This window comes from Rhinoraja longicauda, chromosome 1, assembly GCF_053455715.1.
Source record: "Rhinoraja longicauda isolate Sanriku21f chromosome 1, sRhiLon1.1, whole genome shotgun sequence".
NCBI classification, from domain to species: domain Eukaryota; kingdom Metazoa; phylum Chordata; class Chondrichthyes; order Rajiformes; family Arhynchobatidae; genus Rhinoraja; species Rhinoraja longicauda.
This window is the reverse complement of record NC_135953.1, coordinates 109,399,368-109,424,977: the sequence shown is the minus strand read 5'-3', so window position 1 is coordinate 109,424,977 and position 25,610 is coordinate 109,399,368. Positions and strand designations below refer to the sequence as shown.

The 25,610-nt window shown below is 39.1% G+C and overlaps 1 protein-coding gene across 6 annotated transcripts in view; it reads right to left on the bottom strand.

Annotated features, from left to right (window-relative positions):
* Positions 1-840: 840 nt before the first annotated feature.
* The window catches only part of kiaa0232 (KIAA0232 ortholog), a 92,159-nt gene continuing 67,389 nt past the window's right edge, over positions 841-25,610 (bottom strand). For 3 of the 6 annotated variants that reach the window (XM_078404501.1, XM_078404511.1, XM_078404545.1), the window contains 6 exons: positions 25,168-25,237; positions 22,019-22,103; positions 18,387-21,669; positions 9,936-10,044; positions 6,870-6,955; positions 841-3,274 (listed from right to left, as the gene is read on the bottom strand). In XM_078404501.1, the coding sequence (XP_078260627.1) occupies positions 3,092-3,274; positions 6,870-6,955; positions 9,936-10,044; positions 18,387-21,669; positions 22,019-22,103; positions 25,168-25,237 (3,816 nt within the window). In that variant the 3' untranslated portion in view covers positions 841-3,091. Of the gene's footprint in view, positions 3,275-6,098; positions 6,208-6,869; positions 6,956-9,935; positions 10,045-18,386; positions 21,670-22,018; positions 22,104-25,167; positions 25,238-25,610 lie in introns of all 6 variants that reach the window. The other 3 variants (XM_078404527.1, XM_078404535.1, XM_078404518.1) reach the window with 3 other exon arrangements.

Below are 25,610 nucleotides of genomic sequence, written 5' to 3'. Positions count from 1 at the left end.
AGGAAGGATCAGCAGGTTCGTTAAGAGTGCCAATCAAGCAGGCTGGTTTCTCTTGGATGGTGCCAACCCTCTTGAGATTTGTAGCTGCAATCATCACAAATGGTAGTGGATATTTCTGTGGTGATGGAAATTACAAATATTACTATATATTGAATGGAGGAAAGGATTACCTTATGTGGCAGTCATTTTGCTGCTCGTCATATAGAATGGATACTAGTGTGAAACAGCAGACAAATACTATCCTTGGAACAGTAACCCAGCATAGTTCAAACTTAAGTGAAATACAGAAATTGGGGAACAATATTAATGGTCCACAGAATACCTTTGAGAATGTTTGTGACTTTAACTCTTAGATAATGGATAATATAGATTTGAACTCAGTGCTTGCTGATATGACATCATAATTGAGATTTTTTGCAATTATTAAAAAGAGGCTTTGCACTAAGTCCTTTCGAGTATGTTGCTGTTCAAGATTATTTCTTAGTACATGAATAAGTGAATGTCCTGGACCTACTAATGTTTTGAAATATGGTCCAGATTTTGCATTGATTTACCAGCCATTCTACATGGAAGCGTGGCATTTACTTTCAGAAAAGGAGTTTCATGGACCAACCACGTCTCAGTTAAAATGGGATTCCACCACCATTCTGGGCATCAATGCTTCATTCCAAGATAGTGTTTAGAACAACTTATATTTATAGATGTGAACATTATAAATCTGTGACTTCAAAGCTGAAGAAGTGAATCTCACTCAATAGATCACGACCATTTATTAAAAATACGTTTTTATGCAGTGTAAATAACCCAAAATACTGATAAACTAAATTTAACTTTTGAGTCTTTATTTAGGTGTAAAGTAATTCCACAATGAAACAAAATCAGTTACTCTGGTGTACATGAAATCAGAGAACAATACAACCACTTTAAGCAAAAATTAGAAAAAGGCTAACAACTGAGAAATGGGGAACTCAGGTTTCAGTACTATGATGTATACTATTCTACAACATGTTCTATGTTCTCTTTTAAACCTGCTTGTAGTAGATGGCAAATAAAACACCCTCCCCTACATTTCCTCGATAAATCACTCAGTTGAAACCCTGACCATAAGAAACTTGAAATCGCATTTCTCAAACTATCCCAATTGAGTGCTGCTTTTATGTTTTTTGAATTATACGAGTATGGAAACTACTTCAGGTGACATGTAAATGTTTCATTATTTCCTAATCCACTTCTTAAGCCTTTTTATCTTTCTAAAGATGACTTAACATTATAATATTCTTTTTGACAAGCTCATGCATCACCTGACATAGTCCTTATTTGTCTGTGTAAGCAGCTCTAAAAAGAAATCATAACTTAAGCATATATGATTTAGAGAAGGCTTTCAATTCTCTGCTCTTGTTAACATCCATGGCCATTCAAAAATTCTATAACCTTATTTAAACATAATGGTTATGAATTTCTTAAAGCTGCACCATTTGTTTTTGCTTGCTCACGCACTGTCGCTATTAAAATAACCCTCAATCAAAAAAATTCACAGAAAGGGCCCTGATAAATGTTTTGTAAAGTTTAAAATTGTAATGGTTAAAACTATTTCAATGAGCAATAGTAGCTATCTCTGACAAACTTGCGTGCAAACTATTATTTTTACGATTGGCTCATACGTACAAAAAAAAATGTTGCAGCTCTAAAGTTCTGGATGCTGAATTTATCAGTAAGATAATTCAATTCAATCCTTCCACTTTCTTAATATACTATAAATTATCACCATGATAAGTTCTGTGGTTACTCTGTTTCTAATATAAATTCAAGTTGAGGAAAATTTAACTCGAACTTTTGATCTACATTGTAACCAGCGATTACTGTCATGGGATCCAGGTAGCCAATCATGAAGTCGAACAACTCATGGCTGGCTGTGTACCTGGTGACCAGAATATTGTTCCCTTGGCTTTTTAATTTTGCAGATTTATCGCACAAGGGTGTGACAGATATTCAACAATAATGTTACGATGTCAAAGTGATGTTTATGACACCAGCGTTTAAAAAAAAAGGAAAAAAACCTCAAAGTAAGTCACATGAAGAAACAATCATTACTGCAGTCACACATGTTAATGAGATTCTTATGTTTTAAGTCTTCACTTGGTTCTTGCAGTCAGCAAAAGTAAAATGTCAGAATGGTTCCTCACACCCTTCCAAAACACAAAATGAATTCTGCTAAGAACTATAAAATCACAGTCACAACATGGATTAACTGTAATTTGCTCAGGATTTTGCATACAACCACAGTATACAGATTTATCACTCTTCTGCTTAATACTGATGCCTAAAGTCAGTGTAAGAATAAGTTTCATCAACCCAATCCTTCACACTGAAATCTTTCCCAAACCTTGTCAAATCCTGGCTGTTCACAGTTTGCATTTCACAAGCCATACTCACTAATTTTATCTCAATTTTATGAAAACATATTTAGAATCATTCAGGAAAAAAAAAGTATTTATACTTATTCTGATTCTAAAGCACAACCATGTTGTTCCTACTTTGAAGTGAGATAGCAGGTTTCAATTAGATGATTTAAGTCTATTCACCCATGCTGTTGTCCTGCATTCAGAAAGGCACTGATCTAATTATGTGAAAAGTTTACTTGAAGTATTTATCTCCCAATTCTTTTACAACAAAGCATTATAACTGTGCCATATGCTAAGAGCCTCCGAATAGCAGAAGTTGTAGTTCACAGAGTAGTCCTAATGAGAACAGTAGTTCTACAATAGTAATGGAAGCGGTCGTAATTAATCAGCAAAATAAGCATTGATGCTAGTAAGATAGACACATGCACAATCATTCTTTGACAAACACAACCTATACTAGTTGAAAAAGCCAAGGTTTCGATAAACTATCATTGTTAGTTTTCCTGTCATGGGATTGCAGTCAATGCCAAACAGTGAAACCTACAAGAAGAGAAAGATAAATCCTATCTAAAGGAGTTAAATGAAAAGAAAACTAAAGTTTTTTTTCAAAGAGCAATAAGTTCTCAGCAAGAAAGTTGTGAACTTATTAAAAGAGCAGTTGCTTCCCAGCTGGAAAGAGCTGAGCAGAATTAAAGATGTGTGCGAGAAAAAAGCTCTTCATCTGGAGGGTCATCCCAGTCACTTCCGTCTTCTGAAGCAGTTTCGTCCGAGCTTGAACAGTCGCTGGAGAAAAGCTTTCTGCGGATGACAGCTGACCTCCCTCTAGTGTCATGCTCTACTCTGCAATTCACCTCACAGGTTGCTGTAGTCTGCTGAGAGAGTAACGTGTTATAACTTTAATGTTTTGCGACAGTTATACATTTAATATTTTTTGTTCACTGAATAATTCATCAAAGTGAAAATATGCCTTCTTCTCCACAATTACATTAAAAATAATAAAAGGGTAATTATTTTAATGCCAAGAATTTAATTTATCCCTATCGTTGTTGCTCATGTTTAATCATCCCTGTGGTAACTTATTCCTGTCATGGAGAAACGTACTGAATAAGACTGTCTCTCAAAATATAAAACATAAACCTTGCAGCTCATTAAAACCTACCCAAATCATTTGTGTCATTTCTGATTGAAACAAATCTGTGATTGGTGAAACCCCAAACAAGAGAAATAATTCTATATTCTGTACAGTCTATTGATGATCAGAGGAATGGTCTTCAATGGACTGCACAAAATACAAATTGTAAAATTTCAGAGCTTAAATAATGTTAAAAAAATAATTTCCCATTGTTTACATATACATATTAAAAGACTAGTTCACCAAATCACAATAAAAATGTTTTAACAGGACAAGTTGTATATATAAATGTTACATTGAGTTTGTTCACTGTTAATCTATACCAAATGAATCTAAAATTTATCATTTACAAAAAGCAAAAGCAATTATTATTTGTATATCTGCTAAAACTATTGGAATGCACAGAACAAATCTGTTTTGAAAAGATGCAAAGAAAATATGCTGTTATTTGCAAACTACATAATTTCTATATTTATTGTTCTCTTCGGCCAAACTTCTGGTAAAAGCTTACTGTGCAACATTATAGACACAAAATGTTGGAGTAACACAGCGGGACACGCAGCATCTCTGGAGAGAAGGAATGGGTGACATTGTGGGTCGAGACCCTACTTCAATGTAACGGATGTAGAGTTCAGGGATAGGGCCAGTGTACGTCTGGAACATGGATTGTTCAACGCTCATCTACTGTATCCGCTGTTCCAGGTGTGGACTCCTATATATCGGCAAGACCAAGTGCAGGCTCGGCGATTGTTTCGCAGAAACAATTACCTTCGCCCAATCTGCCTAAACCTACCTACTAATCTCCCGGTTGCTAAATACTTTAACTCCCCTCCCATTCCCACACTGACCTTTCTGTCCTGGGCTTCCTTCATTGTCAGAGTGAGGCCCAGCTTAAATTGGAGGAACAGCACCTCATATTTCGCTTGGGTAGCTTCCACCCCAGCAGTATGAAAATTGACATCTCTAACTTCAAGTAGCCCTTGCTTTCCCTCTCTCCATTCTTCCCCTTCCAAGTTCTCCGACCAGTCTTACTGTCTCCGACTAGTCTTACTGTCTCCGTCCACATTTTATCTCTGCTTTGTTGTTACCTTCTTCCCTGCTAACAAATATCTATTCTACATTTTCCTTGATCTCTATTCCCTTTGTCCTGATTTCACACCTTACACATCCTTATCTATGTATCTCCCTCTCCCCTGACATCAGTCTGAAGAAGGATCTCAACCCGAAACGTCACCCATTCCTTCTCTCCAGCGATGTTGCCTGTCCCGCTGAGTTACTCCAGCATTTTGTATCTATCCGGTGTGAATTAGCATCTGCAGTTCCTTCCAACACTGTGCAACATTATGTTCACTCGGGGTTAAAATAAAAATAACATGTTAAGCCTTTGTGGTGCAGTGCTTTTGATGGTTGGAGGTGGGATGAAGTGATAATTCCTCGTACTACTATTTACCTTCGGTCATCTATATAATAAAACCCCTTGTTTGTTTGTTTGTTTGTTCCTAAACTAGTCAAAACGGTGCACGATAGCGCGACAATTTTAGGCCCACCTTACTCAACATCGTCCCTTTGGTGCTAATGGAAGAAGTTGCATTGAAATCGGTGTAATATTTTTAGTTATTCACATCTTAAGGTTTAAATCTATCTCCTAGGGAGGGAGGGGGGGGGGGGGATAAGGGGGGGATTGAGGGGGATGGAGTGGGGGGAGGGGAAGTAACATACATTCTGCGTGAAGAGGAACCAATGAATGTACTGAACATAGATTTCCAGAATGCATTTGGTAGGATATCACCAAATGGCTGAAAATAAAAACACATGTTCAAGGGAGGTAACATATTACTGTGAATACAAAAATTGGCCAGCTAAAAAAGCAGAAAGTAGTATCAATGGGTAATTTTCCAGACAGCAAGTTGTAACAAATGATATCCACAATAATTAGTAGGAAGGAACTGCTGATGCCGGTTTAAACCGGATAGACACAAATAGCTGGAGTAACTCAGCGGGTCAGAAAGCATATCTGGAGAAAAGGAATGGGTGATGTTTCGGGTTGAGACCCTTCTTCAGACTGAGAGTTAAGGGAAAGGGAAACGAGAGATATAGACGGTGATATAGAGAGATACAGAACAAATGAATGAAAGATATGCAAAAAGGTAATGATGATAAAGGAAACAGGTCATTGTTAGCTGTGGGCTAGGTGAAAACAAGTGACAATGAGATTCAAAAGACGACTTTGAACCTAGTACAACCACTTGGGTGGGGGAGGGACAGAGAGAGACGGGATGCAAGCGTTATTTGAAGTTAGTGAAATCAATATTCATACCGCTGGGCTGTAAGCTGCCCAAACGAAATATGAGGTGCTGTCAACTTCAATTTGCATTTAGCATCACCCTGACAGTGGAGTAGGCCCAGGACAGAAAAGCCAGTTTGAGAATGGGAAGGGCAATTAAAGTGTTTGTTACATTTCCCGCAGGTGATAATGTCATCAATATATACCATGAATGTGTTTTGCTTATTTACAGGCAGACTGAGCGAAGCGAAACGATTGCCCAGTCTATGTTTGTTCTCACCGATTTATAAGAATCCACACCTTGAACAACGAAAACAGTAGCTAAAGTTGGAGGAGGTGCACGTGAACCTCTGCCTAACCTGAAAGGACAGGCCTGTTTCCTTTATCATCTAAAAAAAAAGATGTTTATAGATCCAAATTAACTGAACAGATGGTTATAGCCCACTCAAATTATTTTTTTCTGAAGCTGGATTTGTTAGACGTGTATATTATACCCTGAACTAAACAGTACACCATCTTAGTTATATTGCTTCATTCACAATAATTCTGGAGCAACACATAATTTAATAAATCATATGATAATTTAATGGTTGCATAGATACAAACCTCTTTTTTTTAATACAGGTTTTATAGGCTCAAGATAGTGCAAGTAAGAATAATGTATTCGCAGCTGTATTAAATTATAATGAAGCAGATAGAAAGACGGACATACTAATAAATAAATAGTGTTAATATGGGCCTCTAAAACATGTTATGCTTTCGGCAGATGAGAGACTGGATCAGGTAGATTCAGAAATGGATGTTCAGCATTGCAAACCATGGGCCCATAAATTCCATTCAGATTATATCTCCATAAAATTACAGTAACTTTCAATAGATCTTGTCATTCTTTCCCAAGTTAACACAACATGATACTGTACATTCAGTTCTCTTGAAAAACAACTTAAAAATCCTTTGTAACTGTTGCTGAATGATAAAGGATTTTAGTTTCAATGTAAAATTGAAACTCTTCAATTTCTGGCAACAGATCTTTAAAACTTGATGAACTTACCAGGTCTAACGGGAGAAGACAATCTCCGTTTTGTGAATGTCCTCTTAAAATTGGACACCCATTGCCCCTGGCATCGGTGTAGCATTCTTAAGATAAAGGTAAATAAAAGTAACATTTTAGATTTTGATTTACAACACATATGTATTAGGTATACAATAAAAGTTTTTAAAAGAACCTAATCACGTTTTTATTTCCAGTTGTGATCAAATACATGCATAAATACATAAATTATACAGTAATAGTATGATCTTTAAAGCAAAAACCTTTTGAATGGTGACAATCATTCTGTTTTTGAACAACACTTGCTGCCATGCAGCTATAATTATACACATCAATTATCAGAGACTAGAATCTGTCCTTACTGCTATATACATTACATTTCAGTTACTGCAGTGAAAATATAAATTACTCTTGCTTATCTACTACAGTACAAAAATGACAGGTGGACCATTTATCAAGTGTGTTCACAGCCAAAGATCAGGAAAAAGATCACGATCAGGTACAACGAGCTAGGCTAGGGAAAACCAGTCTAACCCTTTAGTTGCAAAATACAAAGTATTGAAGGAACTCAGCAGATCAGGCAGCAAATGTGAAGAAAAATGGACAGATGGCATTTCAGGTAGGGACCTTTCTTCAGACTGGTTCTTCCAAACAGTCTGAAGAAAGATCTCATCCCGAAACAGCTCCAGAGATACTGCCTGATCCGCTGTGGTACTCCAGCACTTTGTGTCCTTTTGTATATTAACCATCATCTGCAGTTCTTTCTTTCAACTACATAGAATGGCAATACCTTACTTGGTTATAGCGAACAGTGCACAGTAACACCCCCCCCCCCCCCCGCGATACTATATCTTTGAGTGAATTTGGTTTCTGAAAGTAAACAGGGAATTAACAGATTTTTCAGATGTTTTATCTAATCTTGCAAACATCACTATTTAAGAGCAAAATAAATTTGTGCAGAGGTGTGATGGAACAAGAGTCATCCATCGTATTATGACTTTATGTGATATATTCAGAATGGCAGGCAGTGGTGAGTGGAGTGCCGCAAGGCTCAGTGTTGGGGCCGCAATTATTTACCATATATTAATGATTTGGATGAAGGAATTAGAGGTCCCACTAGCAAGTTTGCAGATGACACAAAGCTGGGTGGCAGTGTGAACTGTGAAGAGGATGTTTTTTTTTGGTTTTTTTAAAATCAAAAATATTTATTCAAATATTAAAATAATATATACAATACAATAAAATCAAAACAGAACCCACCACCAGAATACTATACAAACAAATATACCAATTGAAACTATTATACAATTATATTACAATCCCCATCCATGTTACATCCAATCCCCCGCGGTGCCCAGTGGTCCCGGAAATCCTCCAGAGTGCCCGTGGACAGCGCGTAGTCCCTCTCCAACACCACCCGGGCGCGGATGTAACCCCGGTAAAGGGGTAGGCAGCTGGCTCGGGCAGAGCCCTCTTCCGCCTGGCGCCGTGAGTCGCGGATGGCCAGTTTGGCCAGGCCCAGGAGCAACCCAACAAGAACATCTTCGGCCCTACCCTCGCGAAGAGGATGTTAGGAGGTTGCAGGGTGACCTGGACAGGTTGAGTGAGTGGGCAGATGGATGGCAGATGCAGTATAATGTAGATAAATGTGAGGTTATCCACTTTGGTGGCAAAAACAAGGAGGTAGATTATTATCTCAATGGTGTCAGGTTAGGTAAGGGGGAAGTGCAGCAAGACCTGGGTGTCCTTGTACACCAGTCACTGAAAGTTGGCGTGCAGGTACAGCAGGCAGTATAGGAGTAAAGAGGTTCTTCTGCAGTTGTATGGGGCCCTGGTAAGACCACATCTGGAGTATTGTGTACAGTTCTGGTCTCCTAATTTGAGGAAGGACATCCTTGTAATTGATGCAGTGCAGCGTAGGTTCACGAGATTGATCCCTGGGATGGCAGGACTGTCATATGAGGAAAAATTGAAAAAACTAGGCTTGTATTCACTGGAGTTTAGAAGGATGAGAAGGGATCTTATAGAGACATATAAAATTATAAAGGGACTGGACAAGCTAGATGCAAGAAAAATGTTCCCAATGTTGGGGAGTCCAGAACCAGTGGCCACAGTCTTAGAATAAAGGGGAGGCCATTTAAAACTGAGGTGAGAAGGGACTTTTTCACCCAGAGAGTTGTGAATTTGTGGAATTCTCTGCCACAAAAAGCAGTGGAGGCCAATTCACTGGATAAATTTAAAAGATAATTAGATAGAGCTCTGGGGGCTAGTGGAATCAAGGGATATGGGGAGAAGTTGGGCACAGGTTACTGATTGTGGGTGATCAGCCATGATCACAATAAATAGCAGTACTGGCTCGAAGGGCCAAATGGCTTCCTCCTGTAACTATTTTCTATGTTTCTATGATATTTGTAATGTCTCCAATGACAGCAACCACTTTCTGCAGTTGTACCACAGAAAGCATCCTATCGGAATGCATCACAGCTTGGTCATCAAATATCAGTGTCACTCACGGCTCCGTTACAATGGCACAGTTGAATAAAAGCTGTTAAAAGAGAAAATTATATTCAATATTCCAGGTGCGGTTCCATCCACATCTCATATAGCTGAAATATGTTGTCCCAACTCTTGTATTCAACATTTTGTCAATGATCGCAAGTGTGCCATATGCTTTCTTCACCAACTTGACTGCTTCCTTTGCCTCAAGATCGCCACATCTCCTCTTTCAGAATGCTTCAGGAACTCACCATCTCTTCATTGATTGCCCTAACTTTCTGAACTTCATTGTAAATCCAGACAAGAAGTATTCATTTAACTCCTCACCAATCTCCTGTGGTTCCACATGCAACCTCAATCATCCTGAAGGGGACTTATTCTCTCCCTAGTATCTTTTTCCTGGTGATATACTTAAAGAATCACTTAAGATTCTCCTTTGCCTTACTATATCACCTTTACTAAATCTGCCAATGATATCTCATGTCCACATTTTGCCCTGATTTTCTGAAGTGTACTCCCTATCTATTTTTAATATATTACTTAATCAATTGTCTTTAATTATTGACTTGCCTGCACACTCGATCCCAGTAAACGGCTGTGGGTACAGTGTTTCTCGCCACCATTCAGGTTCTTCCTTGCACTCACTCTTCTCATCTTGGGTCAAATCTGTAAAAGGAACCTGTTGTGACAACGTAAATAAATCATCAATTTGAAATGTCATTACTTTTTGTATACGCTGAAGATTTTACTGAAATTTTGATTATTGCTTACAAGTAATTGCTTCAACACAATGCAAAATATTTAGTGCGGTCATTAATGCAAATGAAATTAGAAAAATAAAAGGAGAATAAAACTTCAAAATTCACTATGACCGCTCACTTTTTTTTAATCAATTTTAACCAAAATATTACATAACAACATTAAGGCATCCGTCCAGAATTAGGCATTTAATCATGTCATTTATTGCATCTCGTCCTCAAATAAACTATATTTCCTTCCACAATTCCTAGATACGTATTATAATGGTAGTGTCACATAATTTAAGTGATACTTAAGCGCATTGACAGCAATTTGTAATAAAGCAAAGTAAAAATAAGCTTACATCATATTTTAATGTAAGACTTCAGCATTAGATCCCTTATACTGTCCTCAGCTCCTTAATGTTTCAGTTGTGATGTAGTAAAGGTTTCTTACAGAAGAGGCACTTGAACTGCACAAGTTAGAAAGTTTTGATTAAGATTATCAACATGATGCATTCACTCCATTTCAATCCTGTAAATGCTGCCTGCCCTGCTGAGTATTTTCAGCACTGACAACTCAATAATCAGTCGACAATTGCTGCTTTATTTACAATGTGGAGGTGATAACAAAACTAGTCAAGAAGGGCCTTATTTAAATTTCATTTGCAACTCCTTCTAAATATTTCTGATCATCTCCATAACATCATGTATAAAAACATATGGGGGGGGGGGGAGGGGGTGGAATAGATGGAGAGAATGCACAAAGTTTCGAAGGATAGGGGAATCAAAGACCAGGGATCGTGGGTCTAAGGTGAGAGAGGCAAGATTAAATCAGAACCTGCTGGGGAACTTTTTCACTCAGAAGATAGTGGGTATATGGACCGAGCTGCCAGCTGAGATGGTTGAGGCAGGTACAATAACAGCAGTTGAAAGATACTTGCATAGGTACATGAATAGTAAAGGTTTAGAGAGATGAGGGCCAAACATGGGCAAATGGGACTCCGTTTGATGGGGGGCATCTTGGTTGGCATGGACGAGTTGGGCTGAAAGGCCTGCTTCCATTCTATATAACTACAACATCAACATCCACTTATATGGACTTTTATTACAGCTGAATGTTCCAAGGCACCGTCACGGAAGCATTAAGGAAATAATAGGTAGTTGACCAAAAACTAGGTCAAAGAATGAGCCTTTAAGGAGCATCCAGAAAGAAGATACAAAAATAAAGAGTTGGAAAGTTTGATGGGAATTCCAGAGCACAGGAATCATTGTCCAATAACGTTCAGAAAAAAAAGCCAAAGCAAAGGTAGATTAAGAGAGGAAAAAAAAGAGAAAGAGACCCCCCAAAAAATGGATAAGATGTACAATTAAAATAAAGAGTGCAGAAGGGAATGTGGGTAGTAACATGAGACACACTTTAAAATTCCAACCTCCTGAAGGGGCAAAACACGCTTTACGTGTCCGAAACAGCAAAAATTGCATGCAATGGACACAACTAAATAATTCAATACCCAAAGGAGCTGATCAAAGCTCAGCCCTACCAAGTTTCTCATTGATTGGTGGTGGGCAATAGACAATAGGTGCAGGAGTAGGCCATTCGGCCCGTCGAACAACACCGCCATTCAATGTGATCATGGCTGATCATTCTCAATCAGTACCCCGTTCCTGCCTTCTCCCCATACCCCCTGACTCCGCTATCCTTAAGAGCTCTATCTAGTTAACAAACTAATGAGAAAATCAACTCCGAGAACATCACCAACCTCAATATGGTTGGGCGAAAGATGTGAATGTTAAGTAAGAGACCACAGCATTTACAAATGTGTTTGCCCAGAGCAACAAGTGGATAATCAAGTTCAAATTGTCCATGTGATTCCTAGCATCACAGACACCAGTATTCAACTAATTTGATTAATTGCATGTCAAAACACCAGATATTGTTTTGGGACCAAACATATCCAGACAAGCTGCTCCAATAAGGTTTCAATACTGACATCTACCAACAATATGGAAAATTGCCCAAATTTCTCCTGCTCAAGGAAAGTCGGATAAATCCAATTTGACGAATTACCACTCATTCAAAGGTTTCAAAGGTCTTTTATTGTTACATGTACCAATTAAGGCACAGTGATATGCGAATTACCATACAGCCATACGAAAAAAAAAGCAAAAAGACACACAACTACATCGAAGTTAACATAAACATCCACCACAGCGGATTCCCCACATTCCTCACTGTGGTGAAGGGCAAAAAAGTCCAATCTTCTTCCACTTTATTCACCTGTGGTCAGGGCAATCAAACCATCCATCGGGGTGATCGAAGTTCCTGCAACCGGCGGTCAAAGCTCATGCGTCGGGGCGATCGAAGCTCCCGGGTCGTGGCGATCGAAGCTCCCGGGTCGGGGCGGTCGAAGCTCCCGGGTCGGGGCGGTCGAAGCTCCCGGGTCGGGGCGGTCGAAGCTCCCGGGTCGGGGCGGTCGAAGCTCCCGGGTCGGGGCGGTCGAAGCTCCCGGGTCGGGGCGGTCGAAGCTCCCGGGTCGGGGCGGTCGAAGCTCCCGCGTCAGGGCGGTCGAAGCTCCTGCGGCTTGGAGTTCCCGAAATCGGTCTCTGAAAATCGGTTTCAGAAAGCCTTTGATAAGGTCTCACACGGGAGATTGGTGAGCAAAATTAGAGCACATGGTATTGGGGGTAGGGTGTTGACATGGATAGAGAATTGGGTGCCAGACAGGAAGCAAAGAGTAGGAGTAAACGGGTCCTTTTCAGAATGGCAGGCAGTGGCGAGTGGAGTGCCGCAATGCTCGGTGTTGGGGCCGCAACTGTTTACCATATATATTAATGATTTGGAAGAAGGAATTAGAAGTAACATTAGCAAGTTTGCAGATGACACAAAGCTGGGTGGCAGTGTGAACTGCGAAGAGGATGTTAGGAGATTGCAGGGTGACCTCGGCAGGTTGAGTGGGCAGATGCGTGGCAGATGCAGTATAATATAGAAAAAAGTGAGGTTATCCACTTTGGCGGCAAAAACAAGGAGGCAGATTATTATCTCAATGGTGGCAGGTTAGGTTAGGTAAGGGGGAAGTGCAGCGAGACCTGGGTGTCCTTGTACATCTATCACTGAAAGTTGGCGTGCAGGTACAGCAGGCAGTGAAGAAAGCTAATGGCATATTGGCCTTCATAACAAGAGGATTTCAGTATAGGAGTAAAGAGGTTCTTCTGCAGTTGTATAGGGCCCTGGTAAGACCACATCTGGAGTATTGTGTACAGTTTTGGTCTCCTAATTTGAGGAAGGACATCCTTGTAATTGAGACAGTGCAGCGTAGGTTCACGAGATTGATCCCTGGGATGGCGGGACTGTCATATGAGGAAAGATTGAAAAGTCTAGGCTTGTATTCACTGGAGTTTAGAAGGATTAGAGGGGGTCTTATAGAGACATATAAAATTATAAAAGGACTGGACAAGCTAGATGCAGGAAAAATGTTCCCAATGTTGGGGAATCCAGAACCAGTGGCCACAGTCTTTGAATAAAGGGGAGGCCATTTAAAACTGAGGTGAGAAGGAACTTTTTCACCCAGAGAGTTGTGAATTTGTGGAATTCTCTGCCACAGAGGGCAGTGGAGGCCAAATCACTGGATGAATTTAAGAGAGAGTTAGATAGAGCTCTGGGGACTAGTGGAATCAAGGGATATGGGGAGAAGTTGGGCACAGGTTACTGATTGTGGATGATCAGCCATGATCACAATGAATGGCGGTGCTGGCTCGAAGGGCCGAATGGCCTCCTCCATCACCTATTTTCTATGTTCCCATCTTTCTATGCTCCGTGATGTTAAGTCCAAAAGTACCCACAGTTGGAACTCCGAGGTCGATCCCTGGCAAAGGGATCACGGGCTCCGCGACGTTAAAGTCCCGTAGGTTCCCTGCAGTGGAGCTCTCAAAAGTCGGTCTCTCGCAAAGGCCGCCAACTCCTCGATGTTAGATCGCAGCACGGACAGAGATACAATACAGAAAAAAATCGCATCTCCGTGATAATCTCATCTCTGTAAGAGATGAGAAAAGGTTTCCCCCAACCCCCCACATAAAACAAGATAAAGAACACTAAAACCATACATTTAACACATACTATTAAAACACAAAGAAGGAAAGGACAGACAGACTGCTGGCAAGGCAGCCATTGCTGGCGCCACCCGGTCATTCAGTTTCCAGTCAAACATCAGCAAAAATGCTGGAAAGAGTTCTTGACTGTGTAATCAAGCGGCACTTACTCTCCAATAACATGACCATCTTGGGTTTCACCAGCATCATTCATCGAAAGACTTCAGTACAAACGAACTAAATAGACCAAAGGACTAAATACTACAAACGAGGCAAGTGATTGCCCAGGTGCATATATCCCATGCAACAAGATCTAGACAGCATTCCAGCACAACCAAAAAAATTAATGTATCATTCAAAAACAGGAATACAGATTGTTTGGAGCTAGTTTGCATTGATGGCTCTGCTAACTCACTGAAGAGCCAAGCATTTCCAACTAACTCGATTTTAATTGCAAATTCATGCCCAATTGCAGTAGAATACACCCTGACTTGAAAGAAACTGGTATTTGCTAGCCTGTTACGGCAAAATGTGTATTTGTCTTCTAAGTCTCATCAAAAATAACTAAATGGAAAAACTTTTTCATTCAGAGTTTAAATCTCAAACTATGAGGAAAAACTTTTTCAGTCAGAGAGTTGTAAATTTATGGAATTTTCTGCCTCAGAAGGCAGTGGAGGCCAATTCTCTGGATGCTTTCAAGAGAGAGCCAGATGGAGCTCTTAATAATAGCGGAGTCAGGGGGTATGGGGAGAGGGCAGGAACGGAGTACTGATTGTGAATGTTCAGCCATGATCACATTGAATGGCCGAATGGCCTACTCCTGCACCTATTGTCTATTGTTTATTGAAACTTTGATGAAGAAGTTTCAAGGACAGGATTTCCAGCTACTATTTTGCTTGATTTTTATGATTACGAGACAAAATAAACTAACATCGCCTAATGGATTTAGGTCAATGTAAATTATATACAGCAGTCCAGTGTACTATTAAGGGAAGTTTTTAGAAGTTTTAGTTACCTCTCTTGACTTCAGATCAGATTATTTTCTGCATTTTATCCTTGTGAACGGATTGTATTGAAGCATAGAGTGATACAATGTGGAAACAAGCCTTTCGGCCCAACTTGTCCCCACCAGCCAACATGTCCCAGCTACACTAGTCCCACCTGCCCCCGTTTGGTCCATATCCCTTCAAACCTGTAATATCTATGTACCTGTCTAACTGTTTCTTAAATGTTGGGATAGTCTCTGCCTCAGTTACCTCCTCTGACTCAACTACCTGAACTGCTACTTTTCTGAATATACATAAATACAAAATATTATCTGATTTTCAAACCCACATGAGATAATGCAGACTTTTTACGTAATACCTAATCTATTTGGCTGGAAGGCCAGTATCTTGGGCTTTCATACACTCATTTTGGTTCACAGGGAAGCTGCCAAAATAAATTTATTTTTTAAGGAAAAAGTATTGATGTAATATGAAACATATAATTAATTTTCATCCATTTTCTCAGTTAATTCATGGACATTTCAAAAGCCAATCTTTTCAAAAAGACAATCTTGATCTGATATTAGCAGCCTCCACATTCTTCCCCTGATAAGGCAACCAGAATAGTATAGAATACTCCAAATGCAGCATAACTAAAGTCCAGTAAAGCTGCAACATGACTTCCTGACTCTTATCGTAAATGCCCCGTCTGATAAAGGCAAGCATACCATACAACTTCTTTACCACTGTATTCATGTTGCCACTTTCATAGAGCTATGGACTTGAACCCCAAGATCTCTCTGTGCCCTGCTGTTAAGGGTATTACCATAAACTTTCCCCATACATTTGATCTCTCAAAGGCAACATCTCACACTTGCTTGGATTAAACTCCATCTACCATTTCTCTGCCATTTGTGTAGCTCTTCTAGCTTTTAAAGTTTAGGTTTAAGTTTAATATTGTCACATGTACAGTGAAAAGCTTTTGTTTGTATGCTATCAAATTAGGTAATACTATATATATTCACATATATATCCCCATGTATCGACAACCACACCAATTTTGGCTTTGTCTGCAAATTTACTAATTAAATCATGATTCATCACCATTAACTTCCGAGTTGTTTCTATATATATCACAAATAACAGATGTCCTGCACAATTCCCTGCAGAACTCTACTGGTCATAGACCTCTAGCCGGAATGATCCCCTTCCACCATGAATAGTCACCTGTGGATCTCATGCATCTTAATCTTTGGATCAACCTGCCAGGAGAGACTTTACCAAATACCTTACTAAAAACCATGCAGGAAACATCCACTGCCCTATCTTCATTGATCACCTTTGTCACTTCCTCAAAAACTCAATCAAGTTAGTAAGACATGACCTGCCATGTACAAAGCCATGATGACTGTCTCTAATTAGACCACACTTTTCTAAATGCAAATATATCGTATCGCAAAGAAACCTCTCCAATTGCCTCTCTATCACTGAAGCAAGGTTCACCATCACCATTCCTGGATTAATTTAAGAATATAGCTGCTCGTTTTACTGTGAGTGGCCACTGAAATTGATAATTGTTTCTATTGACACGAGTGTAATGATACTCGATCAAGCAATGCCACTTACAGCCCTTAATATTTTTAGCTTGCACTAACAAAAATACATTATTGAAAAGATCTTTATTAAAAAAATTATGCAGGAAAAATAACTTTGTTATTGCAAACCTGAAGCTCTCTTGTCCCTAAACCCTTTTCTCCCCCATTCATCACAATCGTCTTAATAATGCTATCTTCCATAACACAGGGTTCTTTGGAATGGAACATATTATAGCAGAACTACCTGAGGAAGAATGTTTATTACTGATCAATGCTGCACTAAACATAAAATATGTGATTTTGTTGCGAGGTCATTTGTTCAGAATTTTGATGTCACAATTAAAAGTGACAAATCTCAGTACTCTGAGATGTGAAGCCCACGAAAACTGCAAATCAGATCTTGTACTTAAGTTTATAAAAGCAGGCAAATCTGATTTAAAAAGTCAGAAGGTCAAAGTTACAAAGCACTTTCACAACCTCAGAATGTTTTTAACTGCTTTACTACCAACCAGCTATGGTTTGAAGTGTGGGCATGCTGTTGTTTTGCAAGTTTGAGTTTGCAATGAATTAGTTATGCAGTAATCAGGGAATAACTGATATCAATTATTCATTCACAGCAAAAAGGATTTCTTTAACTTAAGGAGACTTAAACAGGTTTGCTTTTATGGATAATTATAGGTATTTAAATCAACAAATTACATACCCATTCCTTCTCTCCTGAGATGCCGCCTGACCTGCTGAGTTACTCCAGCATTTTGTGAATAAATACCTTCGATTTGTACCGGCATCTGCAGTTATTTTCTTATAGTATTTGATACATTAGTTCAGTTCCTTCCACAAGCTTAAAGCCCTCTTCAAATCAATTTACAATATATCCATATTTAAAACCATGATTTGAAATCGTTTTAGACATCGAACAGTACCTTTGGAGGGAATTTTGTGTTCAACCTGTACCGTTATGGCTCAGATAGGGACAGACGCAAAGAACATCTTGCAGAGAGGTGGTGAGTTTCTCAGTTTATTCAAGGCCTTAACAGTACGCACTTTGAAGAGTGTTTCTGTACGTACTGTTGAGGGCTTGAAGAAACTGAGAAACTCACCACTGCTCTACGAGATGTTCTTTGTGCCTGTCCCTATCTGAGCCTTAATTAAGAAGCCATCTGGGCCCCACGTGAAGCCAGATACAAGGTACACGTTAAATGCCTTGTTCTTAGACCTGCAAAGTGAACAAAATTACTTAATCTTCAATACCAAACTCCACTGTGCAAGGCAAACAACTTAATTATCTGAGCGCAATTCTCAACAGATTCTGCCCAAAAAAATGTAGTGGTAATGTACAGGCTCGTTCTTTACATGGAAGGCCCAATACCACTTTTGTGACCCATTACCTCCGATTTGCTGTGGTCAATTCAACAAGAGGTTCACTGATAGTAAAGCTATGAACATGACGTTGATTGACTTGGGCTTTAATGTGTCCAATATCCCAATGGGATAGTTATTATTCTCCCTTTTATTATAATACATAGAAAATTTCAAAGCAGTGGAAAATGTAACTTCTTGCAACTATGTAGAAAGTGAATGTAAATAAACTTATAAAGTACCAAAAGCACTTACCTCTTGTAGTGATGCAGCTGTGACACATGTTCCCTCGCTAAATCCAGGAAAGCTCCTGCTTATTGTACGATTCTGGAACATTTCCAATTTATCGCTCGGTACCTTCAACTTAAAATCTATTTCGCAACTATTCACATTGGTGCATCCCATTGATGCCTGTAAATGGCATTCTGGGCACTGCTGTTCTGACAATAAAAGGCCACCAGATCCTTCATGAGAATCTAATGACGTCTGAGCACTCTTTTCCATTCCGGCTTTTTTTAATCTTGGCAGGAATTTACCCGATTCCAGCTCTGATTTTCCATAGTAATGACCTTCCCGCTCAGCATCTTCTTCCAAAGGCTTTAAATCTGCCTGTGGATCCTCAAATAAATCTGACTGTGACAGAATAGGTATGGTAACTTCCTCTTTTTCAGATTCAAATTCGGATTCACTTCCTCCGCCTGGTGAAAGTTCAGAGGCAGGTATAGGTCGGAAATGAGTCCGTGGTGAGATTCGAATTGCCCTATACTGTGTTTTGTCAATACTATATATTTTAGGATGGAACGTTTCACTTTCTGAGTCTGAACACAGTATAGATTTGGGTTTAAAACTTGGACTAAATGTTGCAAGCCTTTCAGGTTCAAATGAACATTCCACATGAAGAACTTGTGAGAAAGGATTGTTCAGGTCAAAGGAGGAAAAAGAATACTCAACACCAGGATCTTGACTCTGATAATTACTGCAATTCCCTAATAAATCTTCATGGAAGATGAAAGAGAACTCAGCATTTAACTTGTCTTCTTTTCTCATCTGATCACACTGTGAGAATGAAGCACAAGATCGCCACAATGGTCTATGGCCAGGTGCAAAGTTACTACCTGGAGTCATGAAGACATCCGTACCTGCGATTGTCACTACATCTGAAGATGCACATTGCAACAAAGTACCTTTTGCAGGATCGGGTGGAACCACTCCCCAGTCACCACAATTGTCAAATGTTTTCAGTTCTCCATAGACTCCACCAAGAATGAAAGCACTTTCTTTGTCAGTACCAATATCCCATGGTTTAGAGGGTGCAGTGTAATCACCTACATCTATCTCTGCAAGCTCACCAGTGGCAATGGCTTGTGCCTCCAAATTTTCCTTCTGACACTCCCATAAGTGATATTCGGACCTCTGTACTGCCTTTTCAAGAGGCTCTTGTAGAATGTCTTGTTTTGTTGCCATGTCCAAACAACAGCAATGGCAGCCATTCACCTCACCAGGAAAGAGATCCTCTTCTGGTCTCTCTACATCTAGTGTTGCTGCAGCATCGTTTTCAGCTATGGATGTCCAAATATCTTTTATAACTTCTGAGTCATAGCTATCCCCACGACTGGCTATCTGTTCCTTGAAAATTTCCACAGATGTTTCGTACTCCTTATTTTCTTCTTCTTCCAACTGAATTCCACAAACAGACTCCAACTTAGATTTCTGCTTGAAAGCCACATTTGTTACATTTCGCAAAGCTCCATCCGTTTGTGAATGAGTTTCCTCATGCAACAAATCTAATAGATCTTCATCAAGAAGGCTGGTTGAAATGCCAGGGACTATGCAATCAATCTCATCTGCATTAAATTTAGTGGACTCCTCCATTGGAATACCAAAGGAGGTTTCATTATCTGAACGTGTTTCTTCAGAATGTGACCATGGGCTGCATGTTCGCGTTGAAAGATTTGAGCAGTGGTCATTTTCATCAAAGGCACTATTTTTGGTCCATATAAGCAAACGAGATTGTGCTTTCCCAGGCAAATCTGCCCAGCCTCCCATATCATTATTTTGATTACCCAAGCAAAGCCCATCAAAACAGAATGGCGAAGCAGGGTTATCATATTGCACTTCAAACAGAGAAAAACAAGTGGAGTTTAAACTTGACCCTTCATTTGCTTCTGAAAAGTGTTCTTCTTGATTGCCAGTACTACTGCTTGCGTCACACACTGTATTATCTACAATAGGAGAAAGGGTAATGGGGGATTCCCCGGCGAAGCTTTCCCCCTCTGCTTCATCAGAGCTAGAGCACTCCCAAAATTGAGCTATATTTGCAAGATCATGCAAGAACAATCCTTCTGCACCAAGAGAAGGTTGTGAATCTGTCCATATTGCACTTTCCCTCGTCAATTGTAGTCCATCTAATACTATACAACAGTCTGCCTCAAAATCAATTTGCTCTGTACTTTTCCGTCGAATCATGCTTAAAATTCGACTTTCTCCTTGCAATGAATTTGAGACACTAGGATCCAATATGGATTGATGAATGTCTACTTCATAGAAGTGAGTAAATTCTGAAAGATGCATATCATCTAAAATATCACTGTTCTTGGGATTAGAACAGTTTGAGGTCCCAATGAGGTCATTCGCCTCATCTAATAATGCAGGCATTTCAACAAAGTGACCATCAACGAAAGCACCTGCCGCGAGGTATGTTTGAAAATTATTGTTATTAATACAAAGACCCTGCATTGTCTCGGAAAGCTCTTCCAAAGTCAAAGATTCACTATCATTAGCAGCTATACTATTCCGGTATGCAGTTTCTAGCTTGCTTTTTCTACTCGGAGGGAACCAATATTCTGTAATTGGTTCAGTGTACCACAATGGTTCTTCCTTAAATTCTTGTTCCTTTCCATTTTCATTGCCAAGATCTTTAGCACCACTGTTGCCATTGGTTTTCCTCCTCGTTTCTTTCATAAACTTTTTGCCTTTTTTGCACAGTTGTTTGGTAGGTCCGCTGCTGCTGCTTCCACAGGTGCTTTTATCATCTTTGTCGACAGATTTCAATGATAGCCTAACTTGTCCATTTCGCTCCTTTTTGTTCCTTGCAGTTTCTCTCAACTTATGTCGGATTTTTACAGCTTTAGTGGAACCTTTTAACTCATACTGGTTGCCACTTGAGCTTGAGCCTGCTTCACTGGAACCAGAGGACCATGAACGAGGGCGGATCTTGCCTTCTGACCTGTGCCTGATCTTCTTTCCTGTTGTGAGTTTTTCTTCTGGCATGCAGTTATTGTGCCTATTTTCTTTCTCCTTTTTACTTCTCCTGAATGTACGATTGTTGGTTATAGTGGAAGCCTCATTTGTTCGTTCTCTAGTACCTTCACCTTCACTATTGCATTCTTTTGGAGAGGATGTATCAGTGCTTGTTTGTGGAGCGGCAGATGATGAAGAAGAACCAGAAAATGAACTTGCTTTGGTCTTATTCCACACGGTCATGATTTCTTGCAGACAGATTGGCTTTTCAGAAAGAGGTGGGAATGCTTCATAATACCTAAAGCAAAAAACATATATATGTTAAAATCCAGTTCATATTTGAATTATTGGCAAAATTGTTAATGTCAATTATCATCAAATCTATTACTTTAAATTCATCATGTGAATTATATTTTTTAAAAGAGTAGCTTTTCTTGGAATACATGCAAGCAACTAATTCTAACAGATCTATACAATGCGAGCATATTTTACTTTTCATAGTTAAGAACATTATACGGTTAGTTTTTTTCCCCAATGCTTTAGCATTGTCATCATAAGGAAACCCAAAGTATGTTTCAACATGCCAAATATTTCAAATACATTTCAAATATTTTTCATACAGAACAATATTTTAAGTACATACTTACATTTCCACCTGATCCTTGGCGGAAGATGATCCTATAATTTCAGGAGATTGAGATCCTTCTGCTTTCTTACTACTTTGCTTCTCTTCTGTAATTTGGGAAGACAGAATATGTCAATTCAAGTCAGTTTCATAAATATAATCTTTACTTTCTTTATTATTTTTACAACTTTGAATGAATAAAAGATAAATGAAAACTTAGAAAACAAACTTACAGAACATACTTAGAGACAAACTAGTGTCAAATTTGGTTTGGTGGATAAATTTTAGGATTTTAGACAGTTGCTAATATTTATTACCCGTGGTAAATTACCATCAACGAGGGATTGCATGAGTTCACAAAAGGTTGTGGGTTACTGAAATAAGTAGTGTGCTTAGTTGTGACCAAGAGTAAAGAAACCTATCAATGGACTGGCTAGGTTGGGCTATTTTATTTAGAACAAAGTAAGCTACGGAGAGATTTGCTCAAGGTGTACAAAATTAAGTGAAGTCAGTGTAAACTTGAAGGAGCTGTTTGCTTTAAAAGTTACATCAAAAGGGGCAAAGATTTAAAGTATGGAATCATGATTTTTATCAGGACACAAGAGTCCAGAATTCACTATCCAAACAGTAATGAAGACAGAACTCCTCAAATATTTTAAATCAAATGCCGTAGGTGAGAACTGGGCTATAAAAATAACCCGATTTCTGGTTAGCATGATTTTTGGTTAGCATGGATGTGATTCAGTGAATAGCTATCGGTAGCAAGAAGTCTATACAGACTAGTGTGCAATGAAATAGTTAGGTAGGGCAAGCAAAGGACTACACAGTCAATGATTGACTACTGAAGGTAGTAGAACTGGGGTGCATATCCCCAGATTTCTTCAGGACCAATCATGGAATCATACAGCAAGGAAACAGGTCCTATGGCCCAACTCGTCCATGAAAACCAAGTTGCCCCATCGAAGCTAGTCCCATTTGCTTGTGTTGGGCCCATATCCTTCGAAACATTTCCAATCCATGTACCTGTCCAAGTGTCTTTTGAATGCTGTTATAGTACCTGCCTCAATGACCACCTCCGACAGATTGTTCCATGTACTCACCATTCCCTAAGTGAAAATGTTGTTCTTCGGGTTCCTACTAAATCTTGTCCTTCGCACTTTAAATCTATGTCCTCTGGGTTGTGACTGCCCTACCCTGGGTGAAAGACAGGTGCATTCTCCCTAACTATTGCTCTCATGATTTTGTAAACCTCTATCAGAACACTACTCAGTCTCCTGCACTCCAAGGGATAAAATCCTTGCTGTCCATCTGCTCCCTATAGTTCACGCCCTCAAATCCTAGCAACATCCTTGTAAATCTTCTCCACGCTCTTTCCAGCTTAATTACATGCTTCATATCGCAGGGTGACCAAAACTGAACACAGTACTCTAAATGTGGCCTCACCGATGTATTGTACTACTTTAACATAACACAACTTCTATACTCAATAAGACACAAAGTGCTGGCTAACTCAGTGGATCTGGCAGAATTTGGAGAACATGGAGAGGTTGTGTAAAGCAGCAGTTTTAAGGAAATCTGCAGTTCTTTGTTTCTACACTTCTATACTCTGAACTATGAATGCCAATGTACTGAAAGTCCTCTTTACAACTACCTGTGATGGCACTTTCAGGGAACCATGTATCTGTATTTATAGATCCTTTTGCTCTACAACACTCTACAGGGCCCTAACATTCAGTGAAGGTGTTTCCTTGTTTGACTTCCCAAAAAGCAACACCTCGTACTTATCTGTATTAAACTCCATTTGCCATTCCTCAGCCCACTTGCCCAGCTGATCAAGAGCCTGCTGTAATTTTTGATAACCATCTTCGCTATCAATGATACAACCTACTTTGGTGTCATTTGCAAACTTACTAATGATGCCTTGCACATTCTCATCCAAATCGTTGTTATAAACCACGAACAGCAATAGGCCCACGCCAATCCCTGAGGCAACCACTCGTCACAAGTTCTCCAACCTACATTTTTTTTTTCTCCACAGTAAAACAGAGGAGAAATATTCATTGAGGACCTTACCCATGTCCTGTGGCTCCACACATAGATAACTACTTTGGTTTCTGAGGTCCATATACTATCTCTAGTTACCCTCTTTCCCTAATGTATTTATGAAATCTCTTTGGATTCCCCTTATTTTTATCTACCAGAGCTATCCCCAGTTCCCTTTAAACTCTCTTGATTTCCTTCTTAGCATACTCCTCAGTCCCCAAACCTCCTCCAGGGATACACTTGATCCCAGCTGCCTATACTGGCCTATGCCTCTTCCTTTTTTGCATCCCAATTTTACCTAAATGGGAGCCCTATTGCAGCCAATCCCTCCACTTCCAACAGCAAAGGATGCAAGGTATTTATCAATTACTCAGGCAGGTTAACAATATTTAAATAAACCGAATGACATCTGTTTACACGCTGATACTATCAAGTATTTGTCATAAGTAATTTTTAAATGTTTTAAAATACATGCCTTTTCTGCAGAGATATTGGTTAATACTCCTAAAACACAACAAAGAACATGCTTCTGAATTACTGCTTTATCTTTATTATTCTTGAGGCAACATTTTTCTGTTCAGTCATGCATAGCATTAAATATGACCGGTCTGTTTGGTTTAGCTGATTAAGTGGTAGAATATGCTCTCTTAAAACTTCGTAGGGTCCACTGAAATCAGACAGAATTAACAATCCCATAGGTCATGAGCCTGGTTTCTCATCAATTTGAATGATGATAATGTCAGTGTCCCATCCAAACAATGTTCTGAGTGCTGCAAATTAGTTTTTTAAAAAGCTGTCCAGAGAATCATCAGTTCAACATTTTAATAATGAAGATTAATTGTAACTAAATTAACATTTCAGGGTCAGCTAAACAGATTGATAAAACTTCATTTTTTGTAAAATTATATCAACATTTAAATGTAACTAATATGGAAACAACCTCTTATGTTAGTTTTGTAATGAACTTTAATGGCATATTTTGGAATTCTACCTAAAGCAGGTTTGTCACATGAAATGTTGGGTTCAGATATTTATTATCTACCTTTCTGATAGTTTACCAATAACTCTGACAGTGACCAATTAAAATACATACCAATATGGTTGCACTAAACTTGGAGAAAAACATACCTTTTTGCTTATTTTGCAGTTCTTTCAATTTGGAGCAAAGTTCCTCAACTAAGGTCTCAATGCCAGAATTCTAAGAAAAGAAGAAAAGAAAATGAAGTCCTCGTGTTTGTTTGAAATCATTCTAACGCATTACATCAGCTAACAAGTACGAAGGAACAGCTGACAGCATTTAACAAACATAGTCAGACGCAATACCTTTTTCTTTGTAAAAGGAATGAAATCAAACAAATATTTTTTAGATTGCAGTGTCACACATGGTCACATGTAATATACACTTCAAATATGACTGTGTACCTAACAATCAAAGTACTGATTCCGTAGACTATAGAATATCTACTGCAATTGTAAAATTCCTTCCACTTCCATTTCCATAAATAAACACAGAAAAATATAATGAGGCATAAGAGACTGCAGATGGAATCTGTAGACTGGAATCCACAGCA